At 36.8% G+C, this 24,732-nt stretch overlaps 2 protein-coding genes across 3 annotated transcripts in view; one reads left to right on the top strand and one right to left on the bottom strand.

Moving 5' to 3' along the window:
* LOC113522529 (uncharacterized) overlaps positions 1 to 3,268 on the top strand; it is a 31,554-nt gene extending 28,286 nt beyond the window's left edge. The window contains exon 15 of one of the 2 annotated variants that reach the window (XM_052894396.1): positions 921 to 3,268. In XM_052894396.1, coding sequence (XP_052750356.1) covers positions 921 to 1,288 — 368 coding nt within the window. In that variant the 3' untranslated portion in view covers positions 1,289 to 3,268. The remainder of the gene's footprint in view (positions 1 to 920) is intronic. The other variant, XM_052894398.1, reaches the window with a different exon arrangement.
* A 50-nt stretch (positions 3,269 to 3,318) lies between these two features.
* Positions 3,319 to 19,739, bottom strand: LOC113514122 (uncharacterized). The gene is made up of 14 exons (XM_052894399.1): positions 19,342 to 19,739; positions 18,543 to 18,727; positions 17,419 to 17,492; positions 16,736 to 16,841; positions 12,906 to 13,075; positions 10,844 to 11,352; positions 10,048 to 10,232; positions 9,491 to 9,619; positions 7,558 to 7,719; positions 6,825 to 6,990; positions 6,237 to 6,338; positions 5,257 to 5,444; positions 4,180 to 4,342; positions 3,319 to 3,473 (listed from the first exon to the last, which is right to left on the bottom strand). The coding sequence occupies exons 1-13, from the start codon at positions 19,454 to 19,456 to the stop codon at positions 4,187 to 4,189; spliced, it is 2,247 nt and encodes a 748-aa protein (XP_052750359.1). The 5' UTR covers positions 19,457 to 19,739; the 3' UTR covers positions 3,319 to 3,473; positions 4,180 to 4,186.
* Between the last annotated feature and the right edge of the window lie 4,993 nt (positions 19,740 to 24,732).

Raw genomic sequence — 24,732 nt, 5'->3', positions numbered from 1 at the left:
CATACTTTTTACATACAAAATAAGGCCCCATTGTAAATAATTTCCCTGTCCGTTCTATATTCAAAATTCCCTGCTTGGATTTCCCTGAGGCTGTATTTTTTATTAATTTTAAATGTTGGCAATACTACCAATATTGAAATAAAGATCTGCACAGGGCCTGTTAATAAAAAGTGCAATCCTCACATTTTACGCGCTTTGCTCGGTTTTCCATTACCTTGCATGTTACATATACTTCATTATCATAGACTTTTTTTTTTTATATAAGTAGTATTTATCACTCGAAATATCAATCTAGCCTTACCTCGCTTATATTCTGTCCGCATTTGTTTATCACGCATCACTGTTTGCCACGTTTACGAACTGATTACCCGATCGAAGCCTGCACATTGGACATATTGATATGAACCAGTACAATATAGCCAGGAACATGTATAGGAAGCTTGTCTCTGTTAGATTGTGTTTAGAGACCGTGTACGTGGCGCATGATGTAAATACACAGTATACACGAGTGCATCGTTAGACGGTAGATGATGCTGGAAACTTAGTGAATAACAACAGGGGACCCGCGAGGAGAGCGATTGTGTGTGTGCCCATGTATTGTATCTATCGGCTATAGGTGGAATGTCAGTCGAGCCCAGCTGCGGATAAGCCTACCGAAAGTGTACTTCGCCCCGGATGTTCAAGGTCGTATTAAAGATAAAACGAATTTGAACGTCCCCTAATAGCCAGGTGTACCGCGTTTTTGCAATAAAAAAAAAATACAGTTGACCTATATATTTGTAAGTGTTAAAGTATAACATAAAGTGAATCGAGACGACCGATATGCATGCGCCTCGTAGTGCTACCGCAGCTAGGCTCGCGCCGCGCCGCGTCGGCCGCGCGGCTCGCGTGTAACGCGTCCAATGTTGTCGTTGTCGCAGACTGCGTTAGGCAAACGGTGTCGAGCCTCAACGTGCTGGACTACACGTGCGGCGAGTGCCGGCGCGGCGGCATCACGTCGCGCGCGGCCGCCGTGCGCCTGGCGCCGCGCACCATCGCCACGCTGTTCATGGCCAAGCGGCGCTTCAACAAGTACGCGCACCGCCAGTACATGCAGAGCCGCCAGCGGCAGCGCGGCGCCGACCTCGCCGACCTCGCCGCCCACGGCCGCTCGCGCCACGCGCCCCACCACATGGACGACGCCGCCGACCTGGACGACGCCGGCGACGCGACAGACGCGACCGACGCGGCCGACGCGGACGAGGCGGCGGCCGCGGTCGCGGCGCTGCGCATGGACTTCGGCGACTGAGTGCCGCGGGTGCGCGCGGACGACCCCCCCCCCCCCCCCCCCCCCCCCCCCCCCCCCGTATAGTTGGACCGTGTAATATATCTAGCTGTTACTAGTTTGTATTCTCTTATTCGCTTCGGTAATACGGTTATAAGGTATAAACTGTTGCATAAATCTGATTAATATAACGATTAACCGGTAGGCTATGTACATGTAAGTTATCGGATAGTGAGGAGATACTAGTTGTATTGTCTCTTTATGTTCTCGCTGCATACTGTTCGTTTTGTACGCATTGAAACGTTGGTCGCGATCGTTCCGACGCAGTGGGAATGTTATGCATACTGTGTATATCTCTAGCGGACGTAGACGGTTCGATTTATATGATAATAAACATCGTAAAGTGGTTAGATAGATAGCTGTAGATCGCAGGTCACTAACATGTATAATGTACAGTAACTTATACTAACTTCACTATATGGGTAGCTGGGCAATTTTTCTATTTTCAATATTAATAGTTTTGTTTTCTAAGTACCAAGTACGGGACGGACGACGCGAGGCGGCCGCGAGTGAACTTTGAAACATTATTATAGTGAACTATTGATGTTTATACTGATACTATACTGGGAATCAACGATCTAACAAAGTGAACATGTTTATTATTATTATTATTATAGTGTATATTTAAACATCTGCCTAATCATGCATTTGATTTTAACTCGAAAATTTCTGTTATGTCATTGTTCTATCATAAAATGTGAAAGTGTGATTCGAATACAGTGCGCATTTTATTTTGATATAGTTTAATATTAAAGTATTGTTAATGTTGCTTATTAAGGTATTTATTTATTAGTTATACTTTTTACATGGATACATCAGTATACAACCTTTTGTTCCCCTTTTTACACGTATTCGAGGAAGATTGTTGTTAGATAAAAGACGAAATATTGAATGTGTCCACATCAAGAGAACACTAGTGACATTGGCGACGGGCGATCATGAATTTACTTATGAATTGGGTGCGACTGACGATATGTTTCCGTTTATGTGACGAGCGTTTTATATAATGTTAATTAATTGCACGATATACATAGAATATGTTAAGGTTTTTTTGTTTTTTTTTGTTTAGTTTAATTGTATGAATGAAATTCAGCAGCTCCATTTCATGTGATTTTTTCATACTTAATTTCAAAGTACAAAACTGATAGGCTACCTTTATAAAATAGCTAATTTTATCACTGTCGTTCTGGAAAGCGTATGGACCCCGATGGTTATAGATTTATTATAAAAAGAACATATAAATGTAATTTAACACAGAGTATAGTTACTTTTATTTCATGGTGAGAAAATTATTTATTTATTGTACGGTGTTACGAATATAGTATTAAAGTATGGGCGAGCTGAATGGTGGCTTCCAGGGCGCGGCGAGATCCGAGCCCGTCCGCCGCCGTACAGGGTCGATGGGGTGGTGATATGGTGGGCCGGCAGGCAGGCCAGCGGGCTGTAGAGGGCGCGGCGGTCGGACGGGCTGCCCGCTGTACTTGCATGTGATTATCTCTGCGCGCTATCGTCTCTCAACCACTGCTGTGTGCAATCATCCCGAAACATATTGTATTATACATATTGTATTGGAAGCGTATGAATAAGTGCAGGCGATGATCATTACGTCATCGAATACTGATTACTTGTAATGTATCATTTTTAGTTTATAGTTGTGCTTTGGTTTATTATCGTAATTTACTTAGTGACAATTTAAGATAAAAATTTTATGTCCACATGTATTACATCAAATCATGTTATAACTTTTATACGATGTACACTACTGGTTCGGTGTGTCCCACGCCGCGATTCGCATTGCTTTATTGACACAGGTGATTAAGACTTACTTGTAAGTGAATAATGATAACTATATGTCTACTTAATGCAAGTGTAAACGTTCTAGAAATCTCGCACTGTTCGGTCAATTTTGTAAAAAAAAATAAAATAAATTTAATTTAAACTTTGTTTTCTTTTTTTAATTGTTATCCTTTTTTTTTTTAAATGAAACACAAATGTGCAATAAAAAATAATTTATATAATTTGACTTACAATACGGTAAACTCGGTAGCGTAATATTTAACAAAATTTTATAAACACTGAAAATATTCAGCAAATATATTATATAAACTGGCAATAAAGCATCTGTATTCTTATTTCTCGCGCAGGTTACCTGGAAACAATGAAATGCAACTGTATAGTGTGACAAAAAGTATGCTACGAATTTTCCCGTTAGCTCCGGAGTAAAAGTGTTTTAAGTGACAATTATAGTAATATACTACTACTGTAATCTTATGGAGAAAACAATAATGTGTATCTATCTATCTATCTATAGTAATAAAAATATTTGTACAAAATGCCATTTTTATCCTACCAATTTCAGAAGCATTATTTTTTTTTTATTTGTAGACTTTAATGTTATTTACATATAAAAAAAAAAAAAAAACTACAAGCCACTTATAGGTTTGCACTAACAGAAACAATATAAAAAATTTGTCGATTTCTGAAAGAAAAGAATCCCATCGTAAAGAATTTCACCAGAAATGGCCATGACAATTTCCAGGGGGTACCGCGTGGAGGTCGACCTGATAGGGTTGTATTGCTAGAAATGGAGCAGTTTTTATAAATGGTAATGGAATGGTGCTCCGCCTCCGCGGTATACACTGGCGGGGCACCAGTGACGGATGATAGGTGAGAGTGAAAAGACAGGTCAGTCAGCCCATCATGATGGATACAATTAGAATTGAGCACGATGGCTTCCAGGGGGTACCACGTGGTAGTCGACCTGACTGATATACCACATCAGTATTGATATAGCAATGGTGCTGTTAGAGCCCATTATTGTGAATCGTTGTGGGGCCGGTGTCCGGCGGCATTACCTGCGGGTCACTCGTCGAGCCGCAGGCCGCCGATGGAGAGGAAGGTGAAGGCGTTGTGCAGCGCCGCCACGGGCACCAGCGTGGCCGCCGCGCGCACGCGCAGCCGCCGGCGCGCCGCCGCCGCCGCCGCCGCCAGCAGCGCCGCCGGCGGCGCGCTCCACGCCTGCCACGTTGTATTGTTATTGCATTATACCAATACATTTTTAATGGAACGCAACATGGTGCGTCGCAACTATACATACATTATACCTCACATACAATGTAATGAAATTGTAACTAGCCGATGTCTGTGCATGGAAAGTATTTAAGAAAAAATAATTTAAGAGATCTGTTTACAAGTCGAATAAATGCCAAAACAATAGTTTTCAATTATCAAAAAGAAGTTTCTCAATTCAGTTATATTTTTTAACGTTGTATGCGTCATCTCCGTCATTTATAAACCGATTTGGATTTTTTTTTATTTAAAAGATATACTTACAGATTGGTCTCAAAGAAATTTTATCGAAATTGGTTCTATTGTTTTCTTTTTAAATAATTGGTTTTGCCACAACTAAAGTAGATTTTTTGTGGAACACAGTTATTAGAAATTTTGTCTGTCTGTATGTTTTCACAGACAATATTCCTGAAAATATAACTTAAAAGTTGGTGTTTTTTTATTTGTTTTTTTTTTTGATGTATCTTGAGGTCTATTTCACTGATTTTCTTCGTACTTCTGAAATCCACGCATACGAAATAGCGATCAAAAAGCGTCAATCGTCACATAATATGCGATAAACATATGGATAAACTATCGATTACAAAAAGAAAAAAAAAAAAGATCAAATTTGGCAATGTATAGTATGTATGTATGTATAGTACAATATAAAAAAAAAATAACTAAAACTTGCGTGTACTACGAAATCGTGAATACGACGTCGATTCTGATGATTTTTAAGGGTTAGACTCGTCTTACATAATTATACGTGTGGGAAATATTAGGCGTAACTTATTTGACTAATGAACAGTCTAGTTTATATATGATTTTATCACGAAAACTCAGTTATTAATTATGTATGAGAATTTCCAATCAGAACGTACCTGATAGAATATTCTCATCTTAACGGCGGGACTGGACTCCGCTTCCCTTGTGTCGTTGAGCAGCTTCTTGAGCGCGTACTCGAGTACCGCTTCCAAGTCCTCGCGTCGCATCTGCGAGGCGAGCTCCCGGTGCGAGTGGCACGCCTCCTCGCTCGGGAACGACAGCTGGCACGTCGACGGGGACGACCCTGCACCCGGGGAACGGGTCTCCAATTAAATACACATTTATGTTATGACCTTCAGTGTCTCAATACAAATGTTTCGAAAAAAACGGATCAACTTTTTCATACAATTGTCTATTAATTCTGACGTCGGATCCACATTTGAAGTGTACACGAATCCTCAGATATTAATTTTGAAAGCAACAAATACAATAAAAATATCAGCCATTTTTATTAAATCTGACACCAGAACCATATTTAAAATGTATAAGGATCCTCAGATATGGATTTTAAGATAAACGGTCAAATAAAGAAAAAAAAATTAATATAGAAGTTATAAATGACACATTTATAATTATTCATCACGCACAATTGTATGAAAAATTTGACACACTTTTCACAAAGCATTTGTATGGAGACACTTTATCTATGTAATACAAGTATATCCCATATTAGCACTTAGTAGTTAATATAAAAGAGATATTGTAACTAGCTAAGAATAGAATAAATCAAGTCGCGGTTAACAAGTACACGAGTTTAGTTTTCTTCTGGTGTTATTATTTCTACTACCTTTCTCGCACCATTTTTAAGACTCGAGGTTTTATCTATATAATTTAAGATTATGACATTAGTGGCATGAAACTGCAATTTCATGTGTATTTTTTAACTTATATGCATTATAAAATGGTGTTCTGTGTATTTCATTTTGAAGGTCAAAAAGTATGCTGAGGATTGTCCCCATTTTCAAGAGAAGGTGAAAAGATAAATTGATTCATAAAGATCAAAATGTAAACTAAATGTGATCTGTTATGTACTCACCTGTTGCCACGTAACACACGAATGCAGCGACAGTGTTTTCATAATTCCACCGCCTTGTTATTGCCACTTTGTATTCGCCAATATTACATCCAGTCTCTTCGTCTGAAATATATAAAATCAATTCGACAATCTGAGTTCCGTCTCAAACTAATGCATAAAAAAATGAGTAAATATGAATATGAGTTTCTAATAGTTCTCAGTGGAACTTGTTGTTTTCGGTGTACGTGCGTTTTTTTTTTATACAACATAGAATGGCAAACAAGCTGACGGCCCACCTGATGGAAAATGGTAACCGTCGCCTATAGACATGAGCAGTACCATGGACATAACACAATATACTGTTTCGCCCATGATACCCCCCATGCGTTGCCATTCCTGAGGACTCAGGCGTTATTCCACGGTACTCACAGTCGAACCTGTTGTAGTCGGTGTGCGTGCGTGCGAGTGTGTGCGCGGTAGTGTAGTCATAATCGAACCTGTTGTCGGTGTGTGTGCGCGGTACTCACAGTCGAACCTGTTGTTGTCGGTGTGTGTGCGTGGTACTCACAGTCGAACCTGTTGTTGTCGGTGTGTGTGCGCGGTACTCACAGTCGAACCTGTTGTTGTCGGTGTGCGCCCAGGCGTGCCACTCGAGCTGCGCGTGACGCGGCAGGGCCTGCACCACCGCGTACTGCACGATGGCGCCCGCCGTGCGCCGCTCCAGCTGCCGCCGCGCCTCGCCCACGCAACGGGCGCCAGTCGTGTAGCACACGCTCTGACAAAAACAAAACCACATAAACATGGTACGACAAACTTACTGTATTTCTTTTATTTAGTGATATTTTTTTATCTACACGTCAAATTTTATGTAGGATAGACAGAACCAAGTACCGAAGGTCTCTATTCTTACATACATCTCTTTCATACATTCATAAATTATTGAAAGAGATTAAAGGAGGGGGTGTCTAAACTAATCATAATAAGTTAATCTAGATCTTCTCTAGTGCGTAATTAAACTAGAAATACGTCAAATTCGTTGGTAAACTATGAGAAACAGCACTGCTGGCCGCTTCTCTCAGCCTTTACTTGCTTACCCCGCGTGAGGTGGCGCCCCGGCCACTGGTTGTGCGCGTGCTACCTGTACGAGCGGCGGCTGGCTGTGCGCGTGCTACCTGTACGAGCGGCCGCTGGCTGTATGCGTGCTACCTGTACGAGCGGCGGCTAGCTGTGCGCGTGCTACCTGTACGAGCGGCGGCTGGCTGTGCGCGTGCTACCTGTACGAGCGGCGGCTGGCTGTGTGCGTGCTACCTGTACGAGCGGCGGCTGGCTGTGCGCGTGCTACCTGTACGACGGCGCGCATGTGTGCGCGCGGGTGCGCGGCGCGCAGCACGCGCGTGAGGTGGCGCAGCGCGAGCGCGCACTGCCGCCGCGCGCCGCCGCCCGCCAGCTGCATGCTGCCCGGCACCAGCGCGATCTGCCCGCACGTGCCGATCACCTCGCCCACCTGCAACCGACGTCTGCACCTGTTACTCCGTCTCTCCGTGCACTTTGTGCCCTCCCACACATTCCCTGTCTCGTGGACCGTGTGGCCGTAACTTAGGCAAACAAGCTAAAGGCCCACCAGACGGAAAATGGTAACCGACGCCTATAGACATGAACAGCGCCATGGATATAACAGAGTGTACTATGTCATCCATGATACCCTTCATGCGTTGCCATTCCTAAGCACTAAGGTATTATGCGTCTGTAACGTATAATTACACTGCTATATCCTACCCTTCAAATTGATATATGTATATATATACATCACTACATAGTATAAAACAAAGTCGCTGTCTGTCCGTCCCTATGTATGCTTAAATCTTTAAAACTATGCAACGGAGTTCGAAGCAGTTTTTTTTTAATAGATAGAGTAATTCTAGAGAAAGGTTTATATGTATAATACATGCATAATATTGTCGATAAACACTGATAAATTTAAAGGTTTCTAATGTGATGTCGTAAATTAACACTTTTTTGCGCTTATATTGCAAACGCTGGCTAAACCTCACGATATAAATCAAAATAATGTACTACTGTATTGTACACCTTAAAAAGGTCAACAAAAAAGTCCGCGATGGTATATGTCTATCTTTTAAGGAAAACCTACAATAACCAATTTTTATTTTTTACATTTCACGGGGAAAAATGATTTATTTACAAAGTGATTTTAAGCAATACAGCAATAATTTTAATCCAAATAAATTGTCCATTTAATATAGATCAATATGGTCCTTTACAGCATGTTATTAAAATGAATATTTCCGAAGATATTATAGATTTAAAATGCAGGGACATAGCGGTGCGGCGGTACCGGCCCGTCCGGCAGCGAGTGCCTATATAATAGCGCGTCGAAGGCCGCACTTCACGAGCACTTTATGATATTTGTATTGTCTAATGACAAAAAACCTGTAAACGTTGTTTATAAAGACATTCTGTAATAGGTAGTTATATTTAGTACCAGCATTGCACCCGTGCGAAGCCGGGGCAGGTCGCTAGTACATATATATACATACCATGTGTGCAAAATATAGCGGAGAAAGGATCAACTTGCCTATTGCCTATATAAAATAAATTTGTTACAAAATAGCACAAGAAAAATAAATTAAAAGTAGAAAAATTGCTACAAACTTAAAACTAGTAGTTTAGTTAAGTTTTTTGCAAGTTATACAAAATACACTAAACTATTTGAAAAATATTTAAGAAGACAGTATAGCTGAAGTAATTCTGCATATTGTAGTATTTGTTTCAACTTCCTAGATGAAAAATTGACTAAGATATGATTATTTAAAGATAGTGATTTTTTCCAGTCAACATTATTTAAAAAACGTTATTTAACTAATTTAAAAAATCGTATACTACTATGAAGCAATAATATTAAATTTTGTTTTACGTGAGGGGTGCAAACACTGCAGAAGAGCCCTGCCAGTCTTACTGCTGCCCTACAATTCTATAAAAGTAGCGGGTTTGACATTATTTTGGTCTTTTATAAAGCGAAAGTTCTTCAATCTGAGACACTCACTAAAAACTACTATTCACGACCGTTGCGCCCTAACTCTGATTAACTGCGGTATCAAGAGCTTTTAAGAGGTCTTTATTTTTCGATGAGTGTTAATTTTGAGTTGAGAACATTCGGATTTTTAATTTACCATGATTTAATATTAAAATAAACACATTAAAAAAAAAAAAAAACAATATTACACACAACGTATTGTGACGTTTTATTAAAAACTTACCTTAATAGCTTGACTATATGGTCCAATGTTGGCTGGAGCCCAATGTGAAATACCCTGTACGTGCATTGTCACTCGCTCTTTCGAGTTAGTGTCAGTCTCATGGTTGTTGGGGACAGCTCTGTGTGCAACCTGTACGATGTGGAGCCAAATAGAATGAATAAATAAACATTTATTTGCATACAGTCCTATATACATTGTCGACGCCACAGTGATTTCAACTGGCAGCGCTGTAGTTTGCTTTTTAACAATAGGCATTATTTTACATAACACCCATTAATCCATATTTAGAATAGACACAAGACAGTTGTTTATAAAGATGTACAAATCAACAGTATGCGAATAAACGGAAAAAATATTGATTACTAAATTATATAAAATGGGAATTTATAATTGAAACGAAAAAGAAAATTACTATACGTCAAAATTCAAATTGGGCAAAAGTAATAACTTGATCCACCTAATTGAGAACTGTAACTATCGCCTAAAGAGATGAACCTACGACCTAATTAAAGAATAATCTGCGACTGTAACCAGTTACTTCCAACCTAAGTACTTACAGCATCCAAAATAAGTCCAACATCGCTCGGCAGAGGGCATTGGACGCACACACGTGTAGGGGGGTTCGGGAAGCGGAAATTGTCCGCATAGATCTCGTTGAGGGTCGCGTACTCTTCCATATCCCGCATATAAATGTTCACTGAGCAGACATCCTTGACAGTCAAGCCTTCAGAGTCCAGTAGGTCTGAAAATATCTGTACCGTTACATCATCGTATAGTCTAGGATTGAGAATAGATATATATTTCTTTTATGGGTGATATTGGAATGATAATTCCACCTGAGCCATCGGTATACGAGGACGGGATACCAGTAAAAGATGAGGAGGACGAAGACATGAGAGGGCATTATGCTGACACCACCCTCGTCTTTGAAAAAAATATATCAAGTACTAGTATTTTTGAATCTATTTGAAGGAAGGAAGTTTGTTGTGAATAAATTCCTCTTGTAATATTTTTGTAGTACACTTGTTTTTTTACTTAAATTTATTATTAACCCTCTTTCCAATCTATTTATAAATTATTTTACATTGATATATAAAAAACATATTAACGTATGATAGATTCACATAAAAAAAGTATTTGAGCCAAATGTCTGCACAAACATCTAGTGGGCAGAGTTGTCATACACTGGATTTTATACTTTAAATATAACAGCGTAAGGACTATATCATATATGTGTCTTTTTAATATTTTCTTAGTGACTGATATAAATTTGTTTGTCATAAACAAACATTTATAACAAACAGAACACCAACTAATATATAAAAAATAAAGCTCGTGAAAAAGTTTACCTACTGATGAGTTTTTTCATAGCGTCCTCTGTCGCCACCCTAATGTCCACGCCGTCACCGGTAATGCCGCCGATAAAGTACCAGCCATGTTTATTCCCATATATCGATCTATGATCCGACACAGGTTGTCTATGGCACTCGTCATCCACCTGTTCGTAACTATACCCGTCATCTATATTGTCTATGCTATCATTTTGCCTGTCCAACTCGTCTACACTAGATACATCAGCCCTGTCCCCCGAATATGTGAGCAATGGATTCAGTTCATTCTGTTTCTTTTTCTCTTCTTTTTCTAACTTCTCTAACGATTCTAGTTCCGATTCACTTGGCTCTATATCGCTAAGGTCGCTGAACACGCCGTCGCTTAGATCATTTATATAATCTAAGGAGTTTTTGACAGTTGCAGGTAGTTTGATCAATGAGTTCTCTTTTGGTTCGAGGTGCAGCTTTAGGTTTAGGTAACCTACCGGTGCTACGGGGTCGTCTGTGTGTAGTACCATCTCTTTCTCATCTCTGTTGCAACAAACATTTACTTGTTAATACAACTGAACTCGTCAAAACGTTTATAGCATGGGTTTTTTTATTTACATTGTCAGTTATCGCCTTTACTGTATCATTATGTCACTATTGTAAAATCTCCTTCTTTGCTGTTCTCAATTTTGTAATCTTCATCGAGAAATAAACAATTACAAACGGTTTTATTATATGTATTCAGTATTTAAGGTATGATTAAAAATATAAGTGCAAACAATTCAATGTGTGAACAATACTTTACAATTAAACACAATAAGTCAATCATATCATCCAGTCAAAGGTAGATTCTTATATAGATATTTTATTTAGAACATACACTGTATAAAGTTTCGGTCTTCAGTTCCCATAGTGGGTTAACAAACCAAACTTTAAGGTGTCAGCTTGTTTACCATTTCAAGTTAATTTTTTATGCAACTTAGAATGACAAACAAGCTGACGGCCCACCTGATTGAAAGTGGTTACCGTCACCTATAGACATGGACATAACAGAGTATATTGTTTCACCTATGATATCCCCTATGCGTTGCCACTCCGGAGGTCTAAGTTATTAAATTTAAGTTGCATAAAAAAACAGTATAACTTTTTTTTTATTTCATTAACAATTAAGTAAATACAAATAGCGCTAATAAGACACAATCGAATGCTCTTTAGTTAATTTCAGAATAAAACAGAAATCTCATGTTTGCTGTCTGTGTTTTGGAAGACCAGCTTTAATGTAGCTGGGAGATTATTATTCCTATATTTATAAAAACTAAACCCTTCTACAAACCTATTTTAATTATTACACTGTTTTGTAACTTTTGAGCATTAGAGAAAGAGATAAAACAAGGTTGTCTTGAAAAGATTGCTCTCAGCAATAAGACCGCCTTACTGTACTTATACAATTGTATCGTGTTCGTAAATTGCCTTGCTTATTTCCTATATTGTATAATGCAAATATACTCATTCATTCATTCAATAGCTAAAATAGATTTACGAAGCATTCGACGTTTGTATAAATATTATTATTTATTTTTTTAACGGATGATAATGAAATGGTAACCCTGCCTACACTATCGAAATAGATCTATTTTCGAAAAACATAATATCAGTGAGAGACCAACTGAGTAGGCAATTTTTTATTCATAGTCAGTTTGAATAGCTATTGTATGGACAAGAAGGCCATATTTTAATCAAATACTTGTAATTAAATTTTACTTTGTATTTTATTCAACATTTTTTTTTTGTTTTCGTTCTTGTTTGTTCATATTTTTTTGTTAACTACAATTTTTGTTGCTTTATGTACAGCGCCTTGTATTTATATTGTTGCTACTTGTGTAAACCTATTAGTGGCTTATTTTGTGATCGTAAACTCTATTTTTTTGCTCTAGTGTAGCCCTGGTTTTCCTATGAATAATTAAATAAATATATTATTTATTACGAGAATTACACAATGTACTGTGATGATCCTTAATACGTTATTATCCCTGGGGATTAAGGTGTTATGTCTGAAATATTTTTCTGCCTTAAGGTAAAAAAAAATCATAACTCACATAACCAATCGTTTCCTGAAGAGTGGACAGTCGAGGGTGAAAGTCTCATACTCCCCACCTTCGCCGCACACGTTGAGGCTGTACTTCTCCTTCATCATTAGAAGGTGTGGCTGGATTTCTTGGATGGTCAAGCCAAGGTGCACTCGAGGATCTAATCCCAGTGCGGCGACCTGATGGATAATTTATTATTTATAGTTTAAATGAAAGTACTTATTTATTAAGAATTGGCAAGATAAGCTGACGAGCTCCTTGATAATTTAAGATTTAAAATAAACGACATCAAATGTGGCATAACCAATTATTTTGATTTCAAAAATAAACTGATGCACTGATTTTGATAAAATCTGTATCTTTTCCGCGCTTAGCCTCACATTTGGGCCGTTGTGTGTATGAGTCGAGTCGGAACAATAAAAATTTCTATAAATTACTGTTTTGGCATCTATTGCGTATATTAACATTCCTGATATTGATTTTTCTTAAATATCTTTCATGTACAGATTTTTTTTACAACACAGAGGGCAAACGAGTATGCGGCTCACCTGACGGTGACTACCGCCGCCCATGATCACCCACAACACTAAAGGCATTGCAGGTGTGCTGCCGGCCTTTTAAAAAGGAATATGCTCTTTTCTTGAAGGTTATATTGTCGTATCGGTTCGGAAATACTGCTGCTGGAAGTTGATTCCAAAGAGTGGTTGTGCGTGAAAGAAAGTGCCTTGAAAAACGCACGGTGGAGGACCGCCACTCGTCTAGATGGTTGGGATGAAATTTTAGTTTGTGGCGGATTGTACGATGGTGAAAATCAGCAGCAAGTCCAATCCGAACAATTCTTCGATATCGTATATTTATAATTAGGTTATATTAGTAAGATAATTTGTTTAAATCGAATTTAATATAAAAAAAAAACCTAAGACAAATGAAACAGCAATATTCACTTAATAATTATTGTGGAAATCTATTGATTAACTGCTTTACTCAATTCATAATATGGTGCAAAATTCCTTGTATATAATTATAGAAAGGGCACTACATGTATTGTTTGTTAAGTATTGTCATAAAACAGTCCCGGCATAGAATAGGCCAGCCCTTTCTTTCCCGTGGGTGTCGTAAGAGGCAACTAAGGAAACTTAATGGCCAGGGTATGGGCAGCAGTGTCCTTCTTAAAACATCACTAAAAGCCTAACTACAGTTGCCAACCCGCATGCCAAGCGTGGCAACTACTAGTAAAACTCCCCTTCTGGGGAAAGTTTATGTTCAGCAGTAAACCATTAGCGGCTGATATGATATTATTCAAACATTACATACTTTCACATTTATAATATTAATTTTATGCTATCTGCATGTCCTATTACCAGAGGGAGACTTTGTACAAAATTCGATTGCTTGGGTACCTCTGTCCCATTCGTGTTTCTACCGTGAAGCAGTTGTATTTGCATGGCTGTGTTTCGGTTTGAAGGGTGGGAAATGTCGTGAATTTACAGGATACAGAGGAATAACACCTGAATCCTCAGGAATGGCAACGCATGGGGCCTATCATGGGCGAAACAGTATGTTTGTGTACTGTTATGTCCATGGTACTGCTCATGTCTATAGGCGACGGTTACCACTTTCCATCAAGTGAGACGTCACCTTGTTTGCCATTCTAAGTCGTATAAAAAAAATGGTTTTAAATTTTATTTAATAAATAAACTAGAATTGTATGCGCAATAAATAAGAAATTACGTCTGCTGTGGTCAATTGGGACAAAGGAATATAAAATAGTGGTACATATTACGTTTGATCAGTTATCAATCGATGTTATTTACTTACGGTAATCATTTCTACGAGTATGCTTGAGCATTCATACATCGAAGAGACGTAACGAGCTACAAAGGCAATCAACATTATCAGACGTTCGCCTAACGATGTCGATGTAGTGTATGCGTAATACTGTTTACATTACTCTTTGGAATATTAATGACAAGTTGCGCTGATAAAATGAAATTTATTAGTTTGTCCGCGTGACTGTCATTAGGTCTTTTCCAATTGGATGTAATATTATTTATTTTTAACTTATTGATAAAGCCATTAAACTAATTCAGTATTAAAGTTTGTCAACTTTGAGAGCGGTGTTCTGACGTCTAAGTGGATGCGACTGCTGTGGCGGGGAAGGGAAGAGCGCTTCCGTTTACCGATACACAATACCACCGCGCGTGCGTCTATCACCCCATCAGAGTGCCGCGAGCGAAGTTGACATGTTATAGGGACTCATAGATCGCTTTATGTAAATTAATTCGTTAATTTATAATAGTAATAATTTCCGTACAATGTAGCTTTTTAATATAAGTATCAACAAATTATATAGACAAGCCATTTTTATCGACTTCTTCTATCAACAAAAAAAAACTGCCAATTAAGTGAATTTCAAATTTTAATCGATTTGGAATGAAATGACCACTTTGTGTGGTTACCACCACACAAAATGGTCATTCTAAACTTCTTCTTTATCTCATTTCTGAAGTTAAACCTTCGCTGTTGTTTACAATACAGGAATTTGAAAATATGTTGTCAGTTTTTTAATAATATTGTCGAAGAGAGGAAATCTCAGAAGGGAGCTCATACAACAAAACGTGTGAGGGAGAAATAAACTCACCGCACATGCAGTAACTATGAATCACAGACTCATTGTAAATTATTATAATAACATAAGAGGATTTACTCCTGAATCTAATATCAATCCAATCTATTGCCAATGACAGTTTTATACTGCACTCATGAAACAACAGTTAGGAATTAGGTTATAACTGGGATCGGTTTATAATAGTTTGCATTGACAAGCTATACTAATAAGCATGTATCAGAACTATATGGAACTATTATATTGCTAATACTGCAATTCGACAGTGCGAAACATTTCAATTTCAATTTATTGGAATTTATTTCAAGAGTAACTCACAAGGTCATACAACTCCCAAGAACACTTTTCATTAAATATAGTCACTTGTATCTGGTTCTAATCCTTGCAGGAATTTCCCTAAACCTTGTATATTTATAATGTTTAACTGATAAGAAACCTACATAATGAATAGACATATGTGTTTGTAAATTAATAAAAATCAACAAGATTCCAGCTGTCTAGTCTTATCATTAGAATAAATCAATGCAGGTATCATATCTAATGTACTTATCACAGTATTGCAATAAAAACACAAACATTTGACAGATATTGAATTTCAACTTAGGAACATTGAAATAAGGGTTCATATTTAAATACTAAAAAAATTATATTGATAAAAATTGAATCATTATGTTGTAAACAAATACAATCAATGTTGTTTGTCTCAAGTTTCAACAAAAACTTTATCATAGATAATAATTAGCCAATCCCATAAGATACTATACCAAGTATAATTTATTTTGTATTATTCTTTAAGTAGTGCAATAAAGAGTAAATAAATAAATACAGACTTATAGATGGCATAAAGATTAAATAATATTAAAATATTACAATCTATGTGTGGAGAGTAAAAGAGAGATAGTTACAGGAGACACACTAATTTCATTATATTTATTTTGTTAAAACTATGTTATTGAATAATAATGGTGTATTAGTTTTATTTATAACTAGGTCCCAGATATATAAATCAAAGGAATATAGAGAAATAAGGCATGTGGATGACTATAAGGGAAGAGGAAGGCTTAAAAAGACATGGATAGACTAGAAGATATGGTCAGAATGGAATTGAATGTGGAATTGACTGCAAATAGTGAATAATGAAAGAGAAATATTATACCGATCCCAAATAGTAATTGGGATAAGGGTAAGATGATGATTAAATGATTATACAAACCTTAATTATGATGGCCTCTACGCCGTTTAATATCATTTCTTGGAGCAGTTCTTTTTGGTTTCTCCTCCACAGGTATGCAAGAGCAACTAAACCTAATCTTTGACATCTGAAATAAGACATGCAGTTTTAGTATACAGATGAATACCTTGTCATAGTTAGACATGTGTATGTACTGTGGTATTTCTTGATAATTTTCTTACCTTGAATATCAAGTATCATAAAGCATTTTAGTTATTACATTTAAAAAATATAAATGACATTCTAAAATATTATAAACAAAGATTATACTAGTTTATTGGTCATTACTCATTAAATTAAACAATCTAGGTTCTAGAACACTAAATGTTTTGTTTGAATGCATTGTTTTTTTCTTTACTTTCCTAGTATTTTAAAGATTTTAAAACCCAGGGAAAAGCTTATATATTCATAGAGATATATAATAGTGGGGTAATAAGTTAAAAATTAATATTAATATTATGTTATTAAACAGTTAATAAAATGAATAACATAACATTATAAGAACAGTGTTAACAATCTAGATTTGTAATTAAAATACTGTTTTAATTTAAACATCGGAAAAAACGAGTTTATCGTATTTGTCAGTAAGAATTATGTCTTCAGATAATTTATTTATCTTGACTATCAAGTAATTAGCCTAATTATAGTTTAATATTAATACTTACACATTTTCAACCCTTATTCTTTGGTAATCTGACAAAATTGCACCAACAGCCACTGCTTCAATATCTAATTCGTCCTAAAAATATATTGTTAAAATTAATTAAATTAATTTATATGTATTTTTTACAAAAGTACATATATTGCTAATATTTAGGCCACACACTAACATATCATATAATAATCTAGGTACTAATTAACAAATTCAACTTTAATATATACCTACCCAGATAGAGAATAGAAGAAGCAAAATGCGAGGCCATCTTATACGACGATTTTTTAAAGAGCATAGTAGAAGGAAAAATAGAGGGCAAAAGAGAAAGAGGAAGACCGAGGAATAACTACATGGGACAGATATAAAAAAACACTAGGTATCATGTTGTATAGAGAGGTCAAAGATATGGTCTGGGATAGAACTGGCTGGAAAAAGATGCATGAATTTGATGCACTGACAAGAGGAAACTCTTAAATGAAAAGAAGATATACCTACCTACTCTAAAAATGTTTTTATTAAATAATGATGCCTATTGAATTGATATAGAATAATAGAATAGTTTTCAAATAAAGAAGTACATATATTTTAGTATATAGAAACTATTAAATAATAATTCTTTAAATAAGATATATATTTGTAGTACAGCACTTTAACCATCCATTATACATTATCAGGCTAAGTTTTAGTTTGAACTAGCAGCCTGTCCCGGCTTCGCATGGGTGGACATTTTTACATTTTAAAAAGTGGCCATTAAGGCTGCACACGCCATGGAAGTTTAAAAATGGAGTAACTTCTCTGGTTTTCCCAACATTTCCATTCACTGCTCTGCTCCTATTGATCATAGCGTGACGAAAAGTATACTATAACATGCCCAGGAGTATGAAGAATAATTGTACCAAGTTTGCATTAAAATACATCGAGTAGTTTTTGTTTCTATAACAAACATACAGACAGACAACAATTTTACTGATTGTACTTTTGGCATCAGTATCGATCACTAAGTACCCCCTGATAGTTATTTTGGAAATATATTTCATGTATAAAATTGACCTCTCTACAGATTTATTATAAGTTTAGAAAAGCAGAAGCATAACAGTTAATCAATTCAAGAACAGATAAAAATTTACTACAAACCTTTATTCTTGAAATCAACCTGTACAGATCTTCAACCTCATCGTTTTCTGTGGGCTCATAATTTCTACCTTGGTCTACAGCCACCCCTGTAATGACCTCTCTATAGAGAGGGAGTTCCATTGCTTCAGCATACAAATCAATTCCTTGGTGACCTACTGTTTGGTACATATAACTATCCAGTTCATCTGCAAATATGTTTTGTTTTTATTTATAACTTAAGAGGTAGTCATTTTATAAGATAACTAAACATATTAGTAATTAATATTATACAGTAAAGAGTTAATTTAATAAGAAAAGTTTTCATTCATTTAAATAGTAAAGGTCCACAATTAAATTGAACTTTTTCGTTTATGTAAACTTCAAAAGTGATTGATAATTAGAAGATATTGTGTAACAAACACAAAAATATATTTTAATCAAAAGTTCTGCTAAAGTAAATATATAACATAAAGATATATTTTCCATTATAATTGTTGTTGATATAGATTATAGCACAAATATAGACTTTTAAGTCTAAATGGTATATTTATAGGCTTAGCACATTTGTGCAAAGAATAAAATTAAAAGTAAAGCTCAATGTATTTAGGGAAACTATATTTTTGAAAGCTACGTCAATTCACAGTATACAATCTCAAACTATTAATCAGATCTTAATAAACAACTGACATATTGAAACAGATGTTACTCAGTTGTGAACTATCATTTATTTACATCATGAATAATTTATGGCATAAGCATATTAACACGTTAATATGGTGACTCAAAACGTATCTAAATCGGTTAATAAGACGAAAGTAACCTTTCTGTAGCGGTTGGAGGTTGGCCAGAGCGACAATCTCGTGGCCGGCGGCGACACACTGCATCATGTTGTAGCAGCTGTCCTTGCCGCCGCTGATCAGTGCCACCGTCCTCATCTTACCAGCAATAATTTAAAGGCGAAAACACTATAATATACGTTACATAACATTCAAAATATGTGTGCGTCTATAAAAAGCGAAACTAAATTACATTGCGGTCCCGGATACGGCAGTGACATGTCCAACAAAATTTTATCACTTTTATTAGGTGCTAGCGCAACTTTACCACCTTTAATTGTGGGAATTGTAACGCAACATAATTGTTATCTATTTTGATAACTTAGAATAGAAAGAAATGAGAAAAATATGTGTCCACAAAAAATCCGTGTTAACAATTGTCAATGTCAAGTTGGCACTCCGCAAATGTCAGTAGTAATTTGACAGTTCATTGAAATTAATGTAATGGCTTTTGTCGACGCTATATTGTAACTTTTTTTTAAATGGGTGATAATGGAATGGTAACCTCGCCTGTGCTATCGGTATACACTGGCGGGACACCAGTTAGGGATAATGACGATGAAAGCAGGTCATCATGACGAATTCCACTAGAATTAATCATGATTATTTCCAGGGGGAACCACGTAGAGGTTGACCTGGTCAGTAAGATCCTATTACTAACAACCCCTTTCCCTCCTGTATATTGTTAGTTGCCTAAAATAAAGTCTATCCTATTTAAGAACTGGGCTCTTGTCGGTGAAGCTCTTGCCACTCCGATTTTCTTCGAGTTTCTTCACCTCTGGATACGACACGACACCAACCTTTTCCTTAATTTGCCTAGTGTAACTATGCCTTGTTCTCCCTCTGCATCTCCTTCCTTCTATCTTACCTTTTATTATAATGTTTATGAGTTCGTCGTGTCGTATCCAAGTGTCCAAATATTTTTTCCCTTCTGACCTTAATTAACTGCATTTTATATTACATTTGCCAAATTATAAAATATTCAACTAAATATAAAAAGTAATAATAAAGAACCCAGCATATTTGTGTATACCACACCCTCACAGAATATCAATGCTAAGCGGCCGCACTTTCAGTGCGACCACATTCTGTATGGTGAGTGAGGGAGTCCGGATGCCCATCCTATACCCATCCTACACCCATCCTTTTCCTAATCCTAAAATCATTCCTCCAACCCCGTCTCCCATCTTTTAATACAACCATGGCAGTAGAATTTAGAAGAAAATAATATAACTCAGGGAGGTACCAGTAACCACGTTGATGGAGAATCCTCCTTCGAGCAAACACGCTCGGGCTGCCCTGCGTATTTTGAGAGAAGGGAATACCGCTCATTAGAACCAAGAGCAAACAGAGCAAGATTTCTGCGGCATTCCTTTCGCTCAATGTGAGCTTCTGCAACATTAGGAGAATACAGTCTAACCTGAACACTGTTCATTACCACCTAGAAACGGCGTGGCTGGTATTGTTCTTCCTCACGAAGACAGATATCCTCTCCAATCAAAACCTGACCTGACCCACTCGGGTCAGAGTAAGCTAGAACATTGTTTTGTTTCGCGTGCCGGTGTATGTGCGTATGTCAAAGAGGATATCTGCTGTCGCCGCCTTGGAACACTTGAAGGTACGGACCTGTCCATTCTACGGCTGCGCGTAGACTGCAATGACCATCTTAGTATCTATGCATGACTATATTAGGTCCCACAGCGGTAACACTGAAACCGACCAAATCATTAAGGTTAAGCTACAGATTCTTGGCGACTTTAATTCCGATCTTGCCAAATAGATTGGTTCGCGTACAACCGACTATGCGTCAAGATCTGTTCATGACTTTGTTTTGGCTTATGGTCTGACGCAGCTTGTTTCCTCGCGTACGCGAATACCTAATATGTTGGACCATCCACCTTCACTGTTGGACCTTCTGCTGACCACCCACCCAGACAACCATGTGATTTCCGTTGAAGGCCCACTTTGATCGTTGGATCATTGTTTGGTGCGAAGCGAGGTGCCTCATGAGTTTAATAGACGGAAATAGAAGTATTGTTCAGTATTTTTTTTGATGAGTGAAAATGGTATGGTAACCCCGCCTGCGCTAACGGGATACGCTGGCGGAGCACCAGTGAAGGGTGATAGATGAAAATGAAAACAGGCCAGTTAGCCCATCATGATGAATTCATCAGGAATTAACCGTGATAGTTTTCAGGGAGAACCGCGAGGAGGTCGACCTGGTTGGTTATATTACTAGCAATGGGATTCTTAATATCCATTACTAACAATACCTTTCCCCCCATTGTTCAGTATTCAGACTTTCTTTTTATACGACATAGCATGGCAAACAAGCTGAGGGCCCACCTGATGGAAAGTGGTAAGCGTCGCCTACAGACATGAGCAGTACCACGACCTTTCAAGAAGTATATAATTCGGATTAATAATTTTATTTGATTTTAATCAAAAATACGATAATATTTCAATGTTACCGAACCGATACAGTTCAAGGGAGGGTCTACCATGAAATACATATTTTCCGTAATTTTGGGACCAAACGAAACACCAAATTCGATAACAAAATTACATAATACATACCGTTTAAATATTAATCTATTTATTACAAATGTTAAAATATCGTTCTTTGGACTATTATGGTAGAATCTGTAACGAACGAAATGTTAAGCGCTTTTTGCTGGGCCGATTTTAGTACGAACAAATACATGAAATTGAGCTCGAAAATTCGGAATTTCATCTTATGGAAGACTCCCCTTAAAGACGCCCATATATCTATGTAACCTACCCAGAAATCTCGAGTGAATATAACTTGTCTAGACGTTTTTTTTAAAGTTGCTGAGAGCTAAGTTATTAATTTGATTTAAAAAAAAAAAGTTCATACACAGATGTAAAGACGCACTTACACATAATTAAGAAAACATAATTAGATATTGTTTCTTCGCTTAAAATAAAAATATTTTCTAAAAACATAAAAAAGTAAAGAAATTACGAACCTAATAGGTATTAGAAAAGTATTTACTAGAACTTGAAAACTACTTTCTAGAAAATACTTTTTAATAGTTAGGTTTCGGGGGAAATGGATTGTTAGTAATGGGGTCTAATGAACCCATTGCTAACAATACACCTTATCAGGTCGACCTCAATGTGATTCCCGCTGGAAACCATCGTGAACAATTCTTGTTGAATTCGTCACGATGGGCTAACTTACCTACTTCATCCTCACCTATTATCCTTCACTGGTGCTCCGCCGGTGTATACCAATAGCGCGGGCGGGGTTACCATTCCATTATCACCCATTAAAAAAAATAGGTAGGTATAAATTACATTCATAATTTCTTTACCTTGCTTTTTAATAAATGGGTAATGACAGAATGGTAACTCTGTTTGCTCTTGGTATACCTACACTCGCTGGGTGGTACCAATGAGCATGTGTTGATAGGCGAGGAAGTCAGATCAACTGGCACATTGCATGTTCATCAGGAATTAAGTTCGACGGTTACCAGACGGGGTTTTTTTATACAACTTAGAATGGCAAACAAGCTGACGGCCCACCTGATGGAAAGTGGTAACCGTCGCCTATAGACATGAGCAGTACCATGGACATAACAGGGTATACTGTTTCGTCCATGATACACCCCCCCCCCCTTCAAACCGAAATACAGCTATGCAAACACAACTGCTTCACGGTTGAAACACAAATGGGACAGAGGTACCCAAGCAATCGACTTTTGTACAAAGTCTCTCTCTGGTGGTCTTTGTGGAAGTCGACCTAATGTTTAATATTGTGGAGGAAGGGGAGATTGCTGTTAATAAGAATTAACAGATCTATTGCTAGCAATGCACCTTGTACTAATACACCCTGTATGGGGGGAAAGGGATTGTTAGTAATGCTGCCTAAGAATCCCATTGCTAGCAATATACCCAACCAGGTTGATCTCCTCGCGGTTCCCCCTGGAAACGATCATGGTTAATTCCTAATGAATTCATCATGATGGGCTAACTGGCCTGTTTTCATTCTCATCAATCACCCTTCACTGATGCTCCGCCAGTGTATCCCGTTAGCGTAGGCGGAGTTACCATTCCATTTTCACCCATAAAAAAATACAACCTGTATTGCTAGCAATAGCTCTGTTGAGCCCCAATAATAGAAATCTTTACCCACAATATTAGATATTAGAGTAGAGAATTATAAATAGATAAATAATGTATTTATTTATGTGTGTTAAAGATTAGGTACATTATGAATATATTTTCCTGTTATCTGTATCAATAGAATTTAATGAACATGTAAACAAATGAATAATTTACTCAACTATAAGACAGTCTGATGTCCAATACATATGTCTGTACATAGAAAGAAAAAAAAAAAACGCTAAAAACTGAGTCAGGCGGATGTTAGAAGCGGAACACATATAATTTTTTTTTTGTTTTTCTGTTCGTATGGGTTAATCTCCGACTATGTTAGGTTTAACTTTCATTTAAATCGGTTGATTTCAATGAAATTTTGCATGGTGGTATCTTACAACTCTGGTTAACATTCTAGATACTTTTAAAAATTAAAGAGTTCCCGTGGGATAGTTAAAAAACTATAGTAAGTTATACAGCTTAGTACACAACCTATTTAAGTAAAATCTTTTTGACCTAAGGCAAAGAGTGAAAACGACACGTCATTTATTAATTTTGGTCTAATATTCGTAGTTCACTACAATAAGGAGGTTAATAATGTTAATCGAAGGAATAATAAATACCACGCGTAGCAGGGATCAGCTAGTAAACAATAAGTTTAACCGATTCTGTGTTTCAATTGTTTTTAATTTCATTTAGAGATACTTTCTAAATGAAAATCTATAATTTTAATAAAACTTGGTTACCTTTTCATTCAAATGAACTATAAGTTCTAGACAAGTATGTTCTGCGCTTCGGTTCTGCGATATGAATGTTGTGACTAAGAATATGAAGCATTACATCAATATTTTTGTAAATTAGTAATAGTAAAAGTCTAAACTATATATGGGTATGAAATTATAATAATATAAATTCTCGTGTAAATATCTAACGTAAATATATATCAATGTTTCGATATCACAAAAAATTACGGTAAACTAGCGACATCTATTACTAGAAAGACAATATTTTGTTAAACTGAAATACATTGAAATCTTACACGTCATTACATGATTTTGAATATTGTATCAATTGTAATTATGATTTATATTGATTATATTTACTATATTGATTTTTTTACCATTATTATCAGGCAGAATATTTGTCCAAATATTTAATTATCAGCACATGGATTGGTACATTTAATGAAGGCTGTAGCAACGAAATTGCCAGTGGAAAAAATCAGTCCTGTTTATTTTCTAGATATTAATTAA

The sequence above is a fragment of the Galleria mellonella genome, unplaced genomic scaffold, assembly GCF_026898425.1.
Source record: "Galleria mellonella isolate WM207_F2 unplaced genomic scaffold, CSIRO_AGI_GalMel_v1 utg21, whole genome shotgun sequence".
In the NCBI taxonomy this organism is placed as follows: Eukaryota; Metazoa; Arthropoda; class Insecta; order Lepidoptera; family Pyralidae; genus Galleria; species Galleria mellonella.
The sequence above is the reverse complement of the archived record's forward strand: the minus strand, read 5'-3'. Positions and strand labels throughout refer to the sequence as shown.